The sequence below is a fragment of the Cygnus olor genome, chromosome 22 (assembly GCF_009769625.2).
Source record: "Cygnus olor isolate bCygOlo1 chromosome 22, bCygOlo1.pri.v2, whole genome shotgun sequence".
NCBI classification, from domain to species: domain Eukaryota; kingdom Metazoa; phylum Chordata; class Aves; order Anseriformes; family Anatidae; genus Cygnus; species Cygnus olor.
Window position 1 is genome coordinate 6289798 of NC_049190.1, and position 14885 is coordinate 6304682.

The window sequence follows — 14885 nt, forward strand, 5'->3', positions numbered from 1 at the left end:
AGTAATGAAACCACAACAGATACCACTAGGCCTTCCATAGGCCTTTGGTACGTCAGGTCTGTGCTGTTTTCCCCACAAAGGCATGTTTGTGTGGCCTGAAATGCAATATAAAATGGCTCTCGGCTGTAACAGCAGAGTTGCCGTAAGGATAAGCTGAGAAGCTTTTATGGATACTTTCTGAATTTTAATTTTTAGCCTCTGATCTCTTTACAGGCTTGAAATACACTTCACAGGGTGTTCAATATACAGCTCCTTATCTGGAGAAAAGTTTACCTTGATCAAATGAGATTGATTTGAGCCCATCCCTGCAGAGCTGGGGCAGCTGAAGGCGCTCGCCCTTGCAGATGGGATCAGTAAGAAGGATGAGAGCTGCTGGCTCAGGCTTGGGTCATGCATTCAGGCTAAGATATGGGAACAGCAGGCTCTGTTTCAGGCCAAACCATCCAGCGACAACTAAGAAATCAAGTGTGTATATTTCTGACTATGCTAATGGAGTTTGCCTGGGCAGTATAAGCAGTGTGTTGAAAGGGACTGAAGATTACTCCTCGGCATTTTTCAGTGTTTTAAGATTTGTGAATCATGCAGTGATTAAACAAAATTATATGTTGATTGGCTAGGAAGTGCAGATATCTCTTCACCAGATTTATACTCTTATCTTCTTTGTATAAAAAGGAAGTAAGAGAAACTTGAGAAGTCTGCAAGGTTTCTGGTTTTATAAAAGCATTTATATTGTCATATAAGCAACATAACTGAACTGAGTACCAGAGCAGACCTTATGTAAGATTAATGAGCAATTTTCACCAAGTATCAAACCTCTCTGTCCTCCTTTTCAGAATGATGAAGTCCTCTGTACATACAGAAGAAGATGACTTTGTGCCAGAGCTTCAGAGAAGCATCCATCCCCGGGAGAGGCCAGACTGGGAGGAGACTCTCAGCGCTATGGTAAAACACCTTGTTGCGTTTTCTGTGTGCATTATTTTCGGTTCTGAATAATCTACACTGCTGGCTCTTGTATTTACTAGTTCTGCTTTGATTCTTATTCCCTGAATTTCAAATTTTTAAATGGATTGCACAGTAGTTTCAAGAAGACCAAAATACTTCCCTTCCTCTGGCACTTTGTCAAGGAGAGAGAGAAGGAGCAAGCATAACGCTTCTGCCCTATTAATATGTGCCCCAAAGCAGGTCTAGTAACCAATTAAAAGGTCCATAATGTCACAACGATTTTCAGTCTGCATTAACCTCTTTTTCAGTAAGATTTTTGAGCATGAAGGGAACTTCTTGTAAGAACATGCTCTTTGAAGCATGCATCATTGTGGAAAAATATGGTTTTAGCAAAATGCTGGCTAAGTCTACAGAAATAAAATGTCGGCCTAAAAGCTTACCTGCCATCACGTGGAAAGGAATTGTAGAAAAGCAGCCACAGCAGTAGGGTTCTCATGCCTAATCAAAACGGTACAAGTGGCAGTGGGCCACAGACAACTGTATCACCTGATTTGTTTTCTTTTTAAATGAATGAGCAGAGTACCTGCAGTTCCACTTTCCGAAATCCTCTAGAATTTCCTGAGCTTGTACAGTCGGTTGTTATTTTCTTAGTGGTCAGATAAGGTGGTTTTGTGAAGTTATCTTACCTCGCAGAAGCTTGACCTACCTTGTTTTGGTATAGGAGCATCTGGAATTTATATCTTGCTTGTTATTCTCAGATTTTTTTAATTGCCTCATTAGCATACTAAGCTGATGAGGAAATTGCATTCTGCGACAGACCTTGGACAGGGAGAAGGTCTGAATATTTCAGGGTGGGATCGCTGCTCTCGTGGGGGCAGTCCAGCTGCACGGCTAAAATTACTTACTGAGATGGGAGACCAGTGACAGGTTTTCCCTTGCATCAGATCATGTGGCAGTGGCAGGGCATCAGCCTGGAAAAGCCATATGTTCGCTGCTCCCGGGCTCCCAGCAGTGCAGCAGCAGCGTGAGAGAGGGGCTGGGCTCCGCTGCACTGCAGCACGGCCACGGCCATCTGAGCTGTGGGGCTGGGGGCTGTAGAGAAGCCCAGGTGCTGGGCTGCCTGGTTCGCTTTTAAGCTTGGTTACTGGGGGTGAGATCAGAGGCCTTTGTGGATAAACCCCCAACTTTTGGGGAGGATATGGGGGGAGAAAGAATTTTCACTGTTGGTCAGTAAATATTTGATGTGTTTTCCTTTTCCCTTTGGAATTGCAGGGCTGATGAAAAACATTTGGGTTGTTTCACTGCTGTGTTACTGTACGTGGCCGGTGTCCCTAGGACTTTCATACAGACCTGTGATGACGTTCTGTAGTACTTAATGCATCTTAATGACTATTGTTATTACCAGCAACACTTACTTTGGAAGTGTAGGTTGTTTTGTCGTGGTTTAATGTTAACAGTACAGTGAAACAAAGGACAGTAATTCCGTCTTGCTTATCTTGAAACGTAGCAGCAGACACATTCCTTTAGGTTGTCTTAGAAATTTCAGGCTGTAACATAAGACCCATACTCCTGTGGAAAGTAGCAAGTTTTTCTTCGTCTAGGAGCATTGACCTTGTCATATATGCACTTGTGCTTTCTGTAGCACCACCTTTCCGAATAACCTTTAAAAGGAAGGATGCAAGGTACCCTGAGCTTACACAGTGCCCAACAGTGAGAGAGCACACATTTCAACCTCACTTTCCTTCAGCGGCTGCACAAACCTTCCTAGGATGTGGTTCAAGTGAATCAATGCTATTCATGAAGCCACAGGAGAACAACAAGACGAAGGAAGCAAGCAGGACATTCAAAACCCACTAAAACATGAGTGTTCTTCTGGGTGGATTATTTAAAGTTTAAATCACCATTAATATTTGGCTGGTCACGTAAAATAGATGTGGGGTTAAATGTTCATTACACAGCGTTCAGGAAATGTGTACCCTCCCTACAAGCCAGGCATTTATTTTAATTGTAAACGAGACAACAAAGTTCAGTTCTATGTTTTACTGCTTTAAACCCCATATAATACAATTAAAACATTTTGTTTCAAACTTTATTTTTAGACCATAAAAAACAAAAACAAACAAAAAGAGAACTCAGGCCTCACTAGTGTTTTTCTCTGCTGATATTTTCTCTGCTTGTTGTCCTGCTTGACTCTGTGCTTATCCATAGCTAATTTAGACTTCTTGCAGTTGTCACCTCCTAGGTATCTTTTTCCTCTAGATGCAGATATTTTTTTCCTTCTCTCTGCCTTGGCCAGCAGTTCACATTGGTGCCGCCTGTTCGGGAGCCCTGTCTGTTCTGATCAGCGTTATTCAGGCACCAACCTCAGAGCATGGTGCTCCTCAGCGCCCTAAAGCCAAGACTGCTGTGCAGATCGCTGCTTGACACCGTGGTGTCTGTAACCTCGAGGTGTGTCTCAGGAATGTGGCTCTCCAATTCAGTCTCCACCTGTAACACAAGTTAGCTGCCATACCTCATTTATTCTAGTGTTTGTTCGTGTGTTTTTTTTTTTGTTTTTTGTTTTCCTACTGATGGTTTATAATGGAGGACAGGTTCACCTGCTCTGGCTCAATACTTTCCCTCTTCTCATCAGGACTGCTGTCCTCACGTACATTGTTCGGTGTTCAACCCCCATAGGTGCACAACGCATAGAAACTTCTGTGCCCGCTGACTGTTGGACAGGTGCATGCACAGATTGTGCGCTGCTCCTGCAGCTTTCTGCAAGACCCTGCAACTGCTGTCAGCGCCAGCCTGCTGAGGAGGGTGGCTGCAGACCCGACCGACAGCCAGCTAGCTGCAGTAGGCATCCTGGGGAAACGCACAGCTCTGATGGAGTCAGAACGCCCTGAGCTGGAAGGCACCCACGAGGATCGCTGAGTCCAGCTCGTGGAGAGCTGAGCTGAGGAGCTGAGCATAATTTCGGTCTCTGGCAAACTCCCTGTTGACTGCTGGCAGTTAGGTAACTTCAATTTCTGACAGGAAGATTTGTTCGCGTAGGAGGTGGCATTCCAAATGTTTTCCTGTTCCTCTTCAACACTGCAGTCCTGGAGAACTTGTGCTACTATATTTGCATTAGGGGGTTATTATTTTTTTTTTAAATTAAGATGGAAATTTAGTCTCACTTTCGTTCATTGAGAGCTCAGTAATTATTAGAAAATGGTCATTGCAGTCTTGCAAGGTTGCATTTGTGTCTGGCAAACAAATGAGAATTTCTTTTAATGTTATAAAATGCCTGCTTGCAGCTATGACAAAGGGTTAGCCCAGCCTGCCCCCCTCCGCCCCCTACTCATACACAATTTACTCTTGTAGCATTATTGGTAAGGGGGAGATTCTCGGAAAAAAAAAAAGCCCTTTGGTTGGATGTTTTGTGTTGTTTTTTTTTGGTTGGTTGTGGTTTTTTTGCTTGCTTTTGTTAAGAGGTACAGATTAACATTTTTTGGTAGTTTTATTGACTGGGGTGATCATTAAGACAATAAAACTGTGAGGCAGTAAGTACCTGTTGCTGAGAAAATAGTAGAATGTGGTTGCAAATCACCCGGGAGTGTTGCACTAAATTCTCTTTCTGTGTACATGTATTTATCTGCATTTGGGGGAAAAAACAAACAAACAAAAAAAAAAACAGTGAGAAACAAGATATGTACCCTCTACTTTTTTTCCTTCTGGTGGGCACTTTCATTATAGGGGAAGAAAAAGAGTGGCTTTACGGAACATCTAGCAAAAGCACCAGCTGCCAGCAGTGAAGAAGTTAGAAAACTCCATGTTCTCATAGTGACAAGGGAAGAACGTTCCCTTCATGTTTCCAGTTGAGCTCTGTGCATTTTCAATAGCTGTTAGCACAAATTCTGAGCATAGGAAAGTCAAACTAAATATTTGCGTTAAAAAGAAAAAAAGAATTTCAGTAAACGGAATCCATACAGAAAGCAAATGATTGTTAAAGGGTGTGTGTGTGTGTGGGTGTGTGTGGGTGTGTGTAGTGTATTATTTCATAAGATGTTAGGGAAGATACTGCTATGGCCCTGCTTTTGCAGGATGTTCTGTCAGGGGAGGTCTTTGTCCTGAAGAGAAGCTGTTAAACCCAGCCAGAAGGACTGGGGCCATTACATTGTGCTGGAACAAGAGGCTGTTCCTTTCATTCTGCTAACCATTGATTCATTTTTTAGAACATGTCCTGTTGCACAGCTCTATGCCAGCAATATAAAAATTTAACAGTCCAGGTACCTGCATAAAAGAGATTTAGAGGAGGATAAACAAGAAAATTCAGGTCTGAGATTTGCTGCACAGTGATTTGGTACGATGAGGCATAGGGCTAGGTAATAAAGGTACTTGTACTTAGGATTTGTGCTTACAGTGTTCCTTTTACTTTGTGGTCCTCTGAATGTATTTCAGATGGGTAAAAAAAACCTCACTTGCTCATGTTTACTGTGTTAAATGAATCAAATTTCCATTTTCATCATCTGCCTTGTGTCCAGTCAGAAGCTAATATTGACAGGATGCTCTCATTCTAGGGGGTTCAACACTGTCACACTCTGCGTTTTGTTTAACCGGTGCATCTACTATATTTGTCTTTCTCTTGACCATGTTAATGCTGAAACTTCTTTCCTTACTCTCGTTCTTCATTGTGCATTCTTAGCAGCCTCCGGTTTGGTCTTTTCCCATAGTATGCTGCTCACATGCTATGTGAGTTTCTCAGAGTTGCACAATAAACTTAATTTCTGGTTGGTAGTTGCTTAAGTTGCACGCTTTGGGTTTTCTTGTTGCTTGCTCTGGGTAATGGAGGCTGTAAAGGCTTGGGGAAGTTGGACGTGGCTGTGTTGTTTTCTGGTCTCCATTGCTTCCCGTTGTAGACAGCTGGAGACCCAACTGGGTGCAAGGCTTTGTCACGTGCAGTGACTTTCATATTCTGCCAGGTGAGTAGTGCTGAGACCAGCAGCAATAGAGCCTGGAAACGTCTGACACGACAGACAGACCTGTGAGGCTCGTTCATTTCTCTCCTGAACTTTGCCTTTGTACATGTTTTTGTACTTTGGGAAAAGGTGATTTATGCATTCATGGTTAGATGAACCTGTCATGGTTAGTCGTCCCTGCCCTCCCTCTCCCCCCTTTTATCTGCAATATGCTTGGAAGTGCTTATTATTAATTTATATAAGTGCTTTGTTTCCAAAGCCAATTTTTAACAAGAAATAAACTAAAGGTCTTTCTAAATATATAGAGGTTGAATGTCCTCCCATAACATGAATATTAGGTAGGACAGAAACTCTATTTTTAATAGTTCTGTCATTGTCAGTTAATTCTGGGCACCTGAGTAGCTTCAGTCCTTTGTACTTTGATTGTTTTTTCTATGTTTATCATCTGTACTTTCATCTGTTTTTCTTGTTTGTGGTTTTGCAGAAAGGCAAGTGATTTTCTGTTGAAGATTTGGTTTGTCTGGGTACTTTTGGTGGTTCTCGAAACTTCGTAGTAGTTAGGAAATCCCATGCTGTAAAATCTGAGAAGCAGACTGAGATGCAACACTGGGCAGACAGACTTTGTATGAGTTAAATAATAAGACAGCTGCTTGACCACTCCTCAAGGACTGCTGTATTTTGTGTCAACCCCCAGTTATGTTCTGTACTTTCAGAATTTATTAATATTAGCCCCGCTGTTTTTCTCATGTCTCAGCCTCCAAGTCCCACCGTGCTGCTGGCCTGCCGCGTAACCTTCACACACGCCGGTTTTCTCAGTTTGGAAAACGCAGTCGATGACAGTGACTTCGTAAAATACTTGTGAGTTGCAGGGATGAAAAGCCATATTTGAGCCAAGTAATATTGCAGCATATGGATTTTCTAATGTTTCTCTGAGCTAGTTATGTTACTGTCGAGGAAAGGAGCATCTTTCCTTGTAGGGCACTGAAAAGTGCTGTTTCTATGCTAGGAGAAATGAAGTTGTGAAAAAAACTTTAGATAAGGTTTCTCACACAAACCTACAAAACAGCTGTCCTCAGCCTGTCATTAACTTTAGCATATTTTGGTATTTTTACTTAATACTGCGTTTCCCTTATGTTGCTGACCATCTGACTTCCTCTCAGCATCTCTTTATGATCCTGGAGGTTGCAGCGCTCGGCACAATCTGCTCCAGCCTTGCCCCTCGGCAGCCCTCTGTGCTCACAGCCGTGCACGCACACTCGATCCCATTGCCTTTTGTCTAAATTTTGTGGGGAAGCAGGATTACAGGAGTGAAATAAATATAAAATGTTTTAAATATAAGACTCGTTATTCACTCACCCTTTTAAAACCGCGCTGTCCCAGGAAGATACTGCCTGAAGCTGCCTGAAGCTGGCCGGCAGACCTGTGAGATAAGGTGAATGTACTGACTCCACAGCTAGAAATGGGATTTCTTTTTTATATATGTGCTTCTGAACAAGGCTGTTTTTTTCTGCAGAGGGTGCACTTCTTTCAGAGAAAGTCTGGAAGCTTTCAAAGCCCCTAAAGCTGTGGTAGGTTTATTTCCTGGGAGATCTTTCTCTATAGTTCCCTGAGCAGGATCCAGGTGATTGTTCCTCCGCTCGAATGTCTGCAGGGCTTCGCTCGTGAGTAGATCACTGCTGACAGTGTCCACGCGTTCCTCACCCTGAGGATGCCAGCCTTTCCGCCCTGGTGCACCTCTAAGCAGTCGCTTTTGGGATCTAGAGGTACGGTTAATAATGAGGTTATTGAGAAGATAACCTCCGTGTCCCCCAGTGTCCCCTAGTTTATAACCAGGTTGCCTAGAAAAGGGGTGATGTAGAAACCCCCAAATTGCTGATAAGAAGCCATTGAGAATCCTTGAATTTGGCAAATGAGTAAATGAACAAGAAGACGGACAGTTGGCAGGTGGTACGCAGCATCCTTTTTGCCTTGTGCTGGTAGAATTTTCTTGGAGAAAAATACAAGCCTGCAAATGTTTTAGAAAGGTACAGGGGTTCGGCCCTGTCTGTATGAAGTCCCTGCAATGATCCCAGCTCTTACATCTCTTCAGATGGATTCTGAGGCCTGTAGTGTTTCCAGTGTTTGATACTAGGTAAGGAAACATGCCAGGGTTTGTGAGGGTAACAAGTACTTTTTAATGAGACCTCAATATATCACTCTTAAATCTGGGACAGGAGTGACGAGAAAACTAATTTTAAATGCAATTTATAAAAGTGTGTAGAGATTAATGGATTGTAAAGAAAGATTTCACTCTCTGTAGAGCCCGGTTTGTTTCTCATTCTTTGTAGAGCGCTTAGCCCAGTGCTGCCCCAGATCTCGTCTGTGACTTCTGCAAGAATACATGCACAGAATACGAGTAGCTAGGGTTTCTTTTTTTTGTTTGTTTCTTTTCATTTTTGTTTTGTTTTATTTTACTTTTAATTGAAGACATCAGGCATGTTTCTGAGGATGTCAGTCCTGACCAAGCCGAGATGAATACTTCCAGGAACTGTGTAAAAGCCTGAAGAACAAGGCAGTGTGGTAAACCCGCTTGTTTGGCACCGTCCGCTCTGGTGATTTCCAAAAGGGTGGTTTACTGAAATGGTGTCATTTCTGCAACTGAGATACATGGGTACGGTACCCTGTGACATGTCAGAGCTGACATTTGGGATTTTCTATTCCAGTGGCTTGCAGCCGTTTGTGTGCTCTGTATACATATGAACCAGCACCAGAATTTCACAGCTGGGTATCTGGCTGTGAGCTGTTCACTGGTGTGCAGGCAGTTGCCTTAGCCTGATCCTGTTTTACAGGGGGTGAATGCTGTGGACTTCTTTGGAAAAAAGAAGAGCGCCATTGAACTCCGCCAACCTGTAGGCTCTTTTTAAAAGCCAAGAGTTTGAAGCTTTCAAGGGTAGGGGAGTGTTTCAGCAGATATGAAGCTGAAATTCTGCTTTTTCCGTTGTTTTTTGTTTGTTTGTTTGTTTGTTTTGTTTTGTTTTTGAATGGCATGGACATTTCACTAGGACTGGGCTTTAGATACTTACTCACCTAGATGCTCCAACACCTGCCTTCTGGCTCTCCGTCTTAGGAGTCATTGCGTTACTTACATGTAATGGAAAATGTTGCCTTGAGGTTCGGACGTTAGCTGTGTGCTGATGCAGCAGCACCTTTCCTACCCAGCACTCCGATAATCAGCAGCACTTCGACGTGAATCGCGGTGCTCACCATGTGTAGCAGTGGGGGCACAGGCTGCCCTTTGTACCAGGGTAACGATGGGGCAGCAGTGGGGTTTCAGACGGTGTGGGACTATCATCAGCGCAGGCCTCGACAGAGACAAACGTTCCGTGCAGCACACCAAGCGGCCACCGGGCTGTAATAATATTTTGGTCCAAACAGTTCTGGTCTGGCATCGGACCAACAACCTACATTTCGTTTTCAATTCACATAACTCGTTTCCCTTATTATTGCTGCATGAATCAAATGTTTTTTGCCTTGGGAAGCTTTTGGCAAGGTATCCCCTTGTTGCATATGGTCCTTTCCCTCCCTCCCTCTTGGTTAGAGAGCCGTTTCCCTTGCACAGGCTAGCTCCCAGCGTGAGGCTCCCTGGGAGTCTTTAAGAATTGGGACAATCACTTAATTGGCACGTTGGCTTCCATTTGAGTTTGCCAATTAAATGAGTTCAATTAAACCAGAATGGATACTGTATTTTTGGCAGTAAATATTAATTTATAGCAATCATTTAATTTTTGTTGGTGATGCTATAGAAGCAATTGTTTCCAGTTATGTTTACCCTGGTTTACAGTGTGTACAGTCTTGCAGTACAGTGTTGATCTGGGAGAAAAAATCATAATTTCTAAATTTCTGTTTTAAAATTTAGTGTATACAGCATTTAGCAAAAAAAAAAAAGAATGATATAAAATTTGCAAAGGCTGGATCAGTAAAGTTTACTGGTCGCCGTGTCCACCAGTTTGAATGCACCCTGCTTTTGCATTTTGCACGTCTGTTTATTTCAAAGTTAATCCAATGCGCATCAGTAAATAGAGTCTTACTAAATGAAACATTTGGGTCGTGTATTCACACACTACCACCTGTACTTCCTCTTAGTCGTGGAGGATAATGGCAATGAAGAAGACAAAGGTGGCACTGTGGTGTGCTAGCTAATTTTTTGAATGCTCCCAGCAGCCCTCTGCCAAATTGCATACGTGTAGGAAGGGATAAAATGCATTAATGCACGTTAAGCACTTACATCTGGGTTTACTAAGGCATTGGGGAGCCCCAGCACCCCCGCTAATCATGCCCCGTGTAGACGGCTGTGCTCGGTGGCATGTGTGGCGTCAGTAGCAGCTGTGTGGCAATGGAGGCCAGCTTCGCTTGGGCTGTGAATGACCGGCCTGAATTTCCTGGGTTTTAGGTAATTGAATTTCAGTTTCAGATGGTTTCACATCCCCATATCTTTTATAATTATCACCAATTTTCTGGTGGATCGGGCTTGGCCGGCTTGCCTTGTGGTGGCAGCGTGCTGGTGATGCTCTGCCGGTTGCTGTGGTGATGCCGATGTGATTAGTCCTACAATCAGTCTGTGCATCCCCCATTTCGGTGCTGGGAGGAAGCACAAGGTGAGCTCTGAAGGCTGGGTTATGCTGTCATGACCCTCTGCCTCTTTTCCTCCCACCCAATTCCAAAGATGATCTCTTTTTACACATTTTGTAGTTGCAATGTAAGAAATGCCACATTTGTTTGAAATGTACTTATTTAGGGGGATAAAACTTATAATTTATTTACCTGTCAATCACTTTTCCCTGTTTTTTTTTCTACTCTAAAATGAGATGGAACATGCAGGAAGGGAAAGGATTTTCTTACTTATACTTGTGTTTTTTTTTTTTAAGTCGGCATTCATTGCTTCTCAATTACCACAACGTGAAAAAAGACAGACCAGGTTTGAGCTGCTGTCAGCAGATCGCTCAGCAGCCCCCCTCTGTTCCCCAGCCCTGGCTTAGCTCCAGGAGACTGACAAAAACCTGTCAGCACATATCTGCTCTTGTGGGCTGTGGGCAACCCTACAATTCAGCCTTCTTCGTTATACGGCGATGAATTACTCCCTGAAAATTGGTAATCTTTAGCCTGATTTTTGAACTCATTCCTTGGTTTTCTTCGCTTTGAGGTCATTGCAAGAAGGTTTGTGATAGATGCTGCAGGCCTTGATTTTTCCATTGAGTGTGGCTTTCAAGATTTTGTCACCCTAGAAGTGAGTGTGTCTCGTTCAGTTGATTTTCCTCAGCTGGTGTTGTGGGATCCAGAAGCTTGTGGCTGTGACTGGGTTGTGTGAGGATGCGCGGCCTCCCAACAGTCGGCACCAGGGCTGGCTTGTGTAGCTGCAGACTGAAATTCACCATGGTTCTGCATAGCAGCAGCAAGTTACCAGCTCCAGGGTGTCCTTTTGGGACTGGATGTGGTGCTCAGTGGGCTCAGAGAGTCCCAAGGCCTCTCTTTGGTCCCCCTGCCAGGCTGCGGGGGTCTGCCTCGGGACAGTTGTGGTGAGCGAGTTCCTGGGATGAAGTGCTGGGAAGGGGATCACTGCGATAATCTCATTTAAAAATAATCCCCCTCCAAGAAGTTTAGTTTTCCTCTTGCTTTTTAGTCCGTATTGTTCGGATTTGTAACCACTAAAATAGTTGCTGCAATGCGAGGAAGTGGGAGAGAGTAGCCAGGGGCTGGAGGATTGGGGCTGGAGTTTAAAAATGTGGCTTTGCCTCTTCAAGCCAGGCTACCACGAAACTCTGCCCTTGGTGGCGGTGCTCCTGGTGCGCCTTCTCCTCTGGGCAGTGTAAAAGAAGGGGAGCTTTAGGGCCTGCGTGTTCTTGATTTGCTCTGCGGCCTGTACTGCCAGCAACTACTTTCAGCTTGAAAGCGTCTGAAGTTGCTCTTCGGCATGGTTTCAGAACCCAAAATGTTAACTGTTGCTTCTTGCTTTGTGGCACAACCTTTTTCCCGGTATTTTTGTGTGGTGAAGGGGCTGCCGTCGGTTCCCCAGGCTGAAGGGCAGCGGTGTGCTCCAGCTGTGTGCTCCTGTAGGGATGTCTGCTGGCTTCGTCACGCTTCTTGTCTCTGGGTGTGTTCCTATACCTCCCTCTTGTTTTTTCTTAAGCATTGACCCTTAAGGAAGAAATCCCTCCTTGTTAGCTAATAATTTGATGAATGCAGTCTGACATCCTTGGGGGTGAGGATTCTCACCAGCACCTCCTGCTGAATTCCTGCTCGGTGCCGTGAGCAGGACATCGCCGTTCACCTTCCCAGCTTTCCCGACCAGAAGCACATGCAGCCCTCTCGTAGGCGATGCCACATCTCAGTCTGACCTCCCCGAGTGACACGGGGCCTTGCTGGAGCCCACTGTCACCTGGGGTCTGCCAGCATCGTCCCTCGGCACCCTCACCCCGCTGGAGAAACGGCCACAGCAGGGCCACCTTCCCTGGTGGCGCTCGAGCACGGCTGATGAACTGACTTCTGCTCTGCTGCCCAGAAGTTGATGGCTGGCTTAGGGGATAAATGGCACGCTACAAATAGACCCATTCCTCACGTTACTGTGTTATTAGAAGGGTTTGCAGAATGAACATACCGTATGCCAGTCATGTGTTTTATGCTGTTGGAACCAGCTCTTCTTATGAACTGAGCCCAGGTTGGCTTGGTTTACAAGCATAAACATAAATTCACGTTAACTCTATGGACCCGGTGATATATTGGGGTCAAATGTCAGGCTGCAGTTTTTTCTGCCTTCCCAGTCTTTCTCCCACTGCAGTGGGAAAGTTCTTTGGTTCCTAAGCCGATTTATACCTATAGCATAATGTAACGTAGCGTTGTTATTTGCACAATCACTGAATATGGTCAGGGGACTTATCAGAGTGGCATTTGCTAGTTTCAGCCTAACTTAATCTCTGTAGTTTTTTGTGCTATGAGAAATTGCATTCTGGCATAACAACCCAAGGCCCCACTGGTCCTTGTGTAACTAAGCCATGATTAGGATCCTTCCTCCCCCTGTGAAACAATAGACTGCAGAAATTGTGCATCAAGCAGGGTGAGGGATCTGGGGGTTGGTTTTTTTTTCAGCCAACAAGGAACTGGAATCAAAGTATTGTGCTCGTTGGATGTTCTGTTTTCTCTGGCTTTCTTCTAAAATTTATTTTGTAAGCTGTACAGAAGAAGGACTCTAACCCTGGCTGCCTTTCCCACGCATATTGTATGTGGGATTTTTGTTCTTAAAGAAAGTACATTCCTTAGCCAGTGTACCATTATGTGGGGTTCTGTACTGTACCACTGCAGCTCCCCGGGCTGAAACCTTTGTGAATGGTAATAAGGGGCTCACTGCTGCTCACTATAGAGTGTCAAGGCCAAACTTACAGCTCGCAGGTAGTTATCATGCTAATGTTGTCCTCAGTGGCTAACCATTCATTTTTGCTTGGTGCATCCGTTTTTGCTTGGTGCATGCCATTTTCTGAAACAAACAGTAGCTGTGAAAGAAAACACCAGTATAGGGCTGCTTTGCTGGCACTAACTGCCCTTTGGGTGCACATCATTCATCCGCAGAGTCTGTGCCTGTCCATGCATCTTTTTAAGGCCCACTTGGGAAACCCTGGTGTGACATAAAATCTGCCTGCTTTGCGGAGGGGAGTTTTGATCGCAGTGGCAATAGTCCTGCCCAGGGAGGTTGGTGCTGCTGCCAAGTCGCTTACTCGGTGTCTTGGATTCCATTTACCAAATTAGCTGTTTCACATGTGAGCTGGGGATGGTTGGACCCACATATCTGTGAGCTAGCAAACTTTATGTGGAAAACCAGTAGATGAATGGTTAAGAATTTGTGCTTTGTTCAATCCAGGCCGATCCTTTAAACTATGGTAAATGGATGCCCTGGACTAACTCCACTGTAACGCTAAAGCTCAGGAATGAGAGGTTTCCCTTAATTTGCCAGCTCATGGCAATGCTTAAAAGTTTTTTCTTATTTTTTTTCCCTTTGGAGGGAAAATGTTGGGAACAGAAAAAACACATCCTGTGTGGTCTTGTGAAAGAGAAGAATTCACTGTTAACCGTGCCATGCAATAAGTGCTGGCTAGAACAATTCAGCATTGACAGGGAATGTGGAAAATGGAATTAAATGTCCTAAACTCAAAAAAAAATGATACACATTAAAGTATCTTCTTGATTGAATGCAGCTTTCTTAAACGTGGGATTCAGAATGTGCCCAGCTGGTATTCAGAGTTTCCCTATTGGTAACACTTGTCATTCCTTCACTGGCTTTCCTCTATCACATTCCTCCTTTGCCAGGAGACTTTAAAGGCACCCCTAGCAGGGTAACTGTTTCTCCACACACTACAGTCCCCAAGCTGAGATCTAAATTAAAATCTCTGTGCTACCTCTAATTACTCCAGCAGCTCTGACCTTGAGCTATGCCTGCACAGAAGCCAGTCCTGCAGCTCCCCTCCGGCACGGCAGAAGGGGTTTTTCATTTATCCTTGCAGCCAGGTGAGGAGCTAAGTGATGATGTTAATTAAAAAATAAAAACAAATATATATATATAGAAAAAATGTAAAAATGTCAACTTTCTCATTCTGAAAACCACTTTTGTGCCCTTTTGTTGGCGCTCAGGTTGCTGCCATCCATCCCAGCACGCTGGGCCCAGTTCATGATGCCGTGCGAGGACGCAGGTGGGTACGTGGCCCCCTTGGCTATGGGAGCAGGGGCTGCCCTTGGTTTTCAGCTGTGTACAGGCTCCAGGCGGTTATTAAATGTGCCGGTGCTGCGCTCTGTTGATCAGACTGTGAATAGCACGGATGCTAATTCTTAAGGTCAGCTGGGAAGTGTAGCGTCTGGAGAGTATTTCTTTTCTTTTTTTTTTTGCTTCTTCAGTAAAACTGCTTTAGTATAATGGGCAGATATTTTTGTTTAAGATGACATTGTCAGACCTGTGCGCACAAACCAAGTGCTTATTCACTT

The 14885-nt window shown here is 44.3% G+C and overlaps 1 protein-coding gene across 13 annotated transcripts in view; it reads left to right on the forward strand.

Moving 5' to 3' along the window:
- Window positions 1-14885, forward strand: part of ARHGAP32 (Rho GTPase activating protein 32) — a 262792-nt gene that overhangs the window by 100583 nt on the left and 147324 nt on the right. For all 13 annotated transcript variants that reach the window (XM_040534596.1, XM_040534595.1, XM_040534604.1 and 10 more), the window contains one exon: window positions 834-942. In XM_040534596.1, the coding sequence (XP_040390530.1) occupies window positions 834-942 (109 nt within the window). The remainder of the gene's footprint in view (window positions 1-833; window positions 943-14885) is intronic.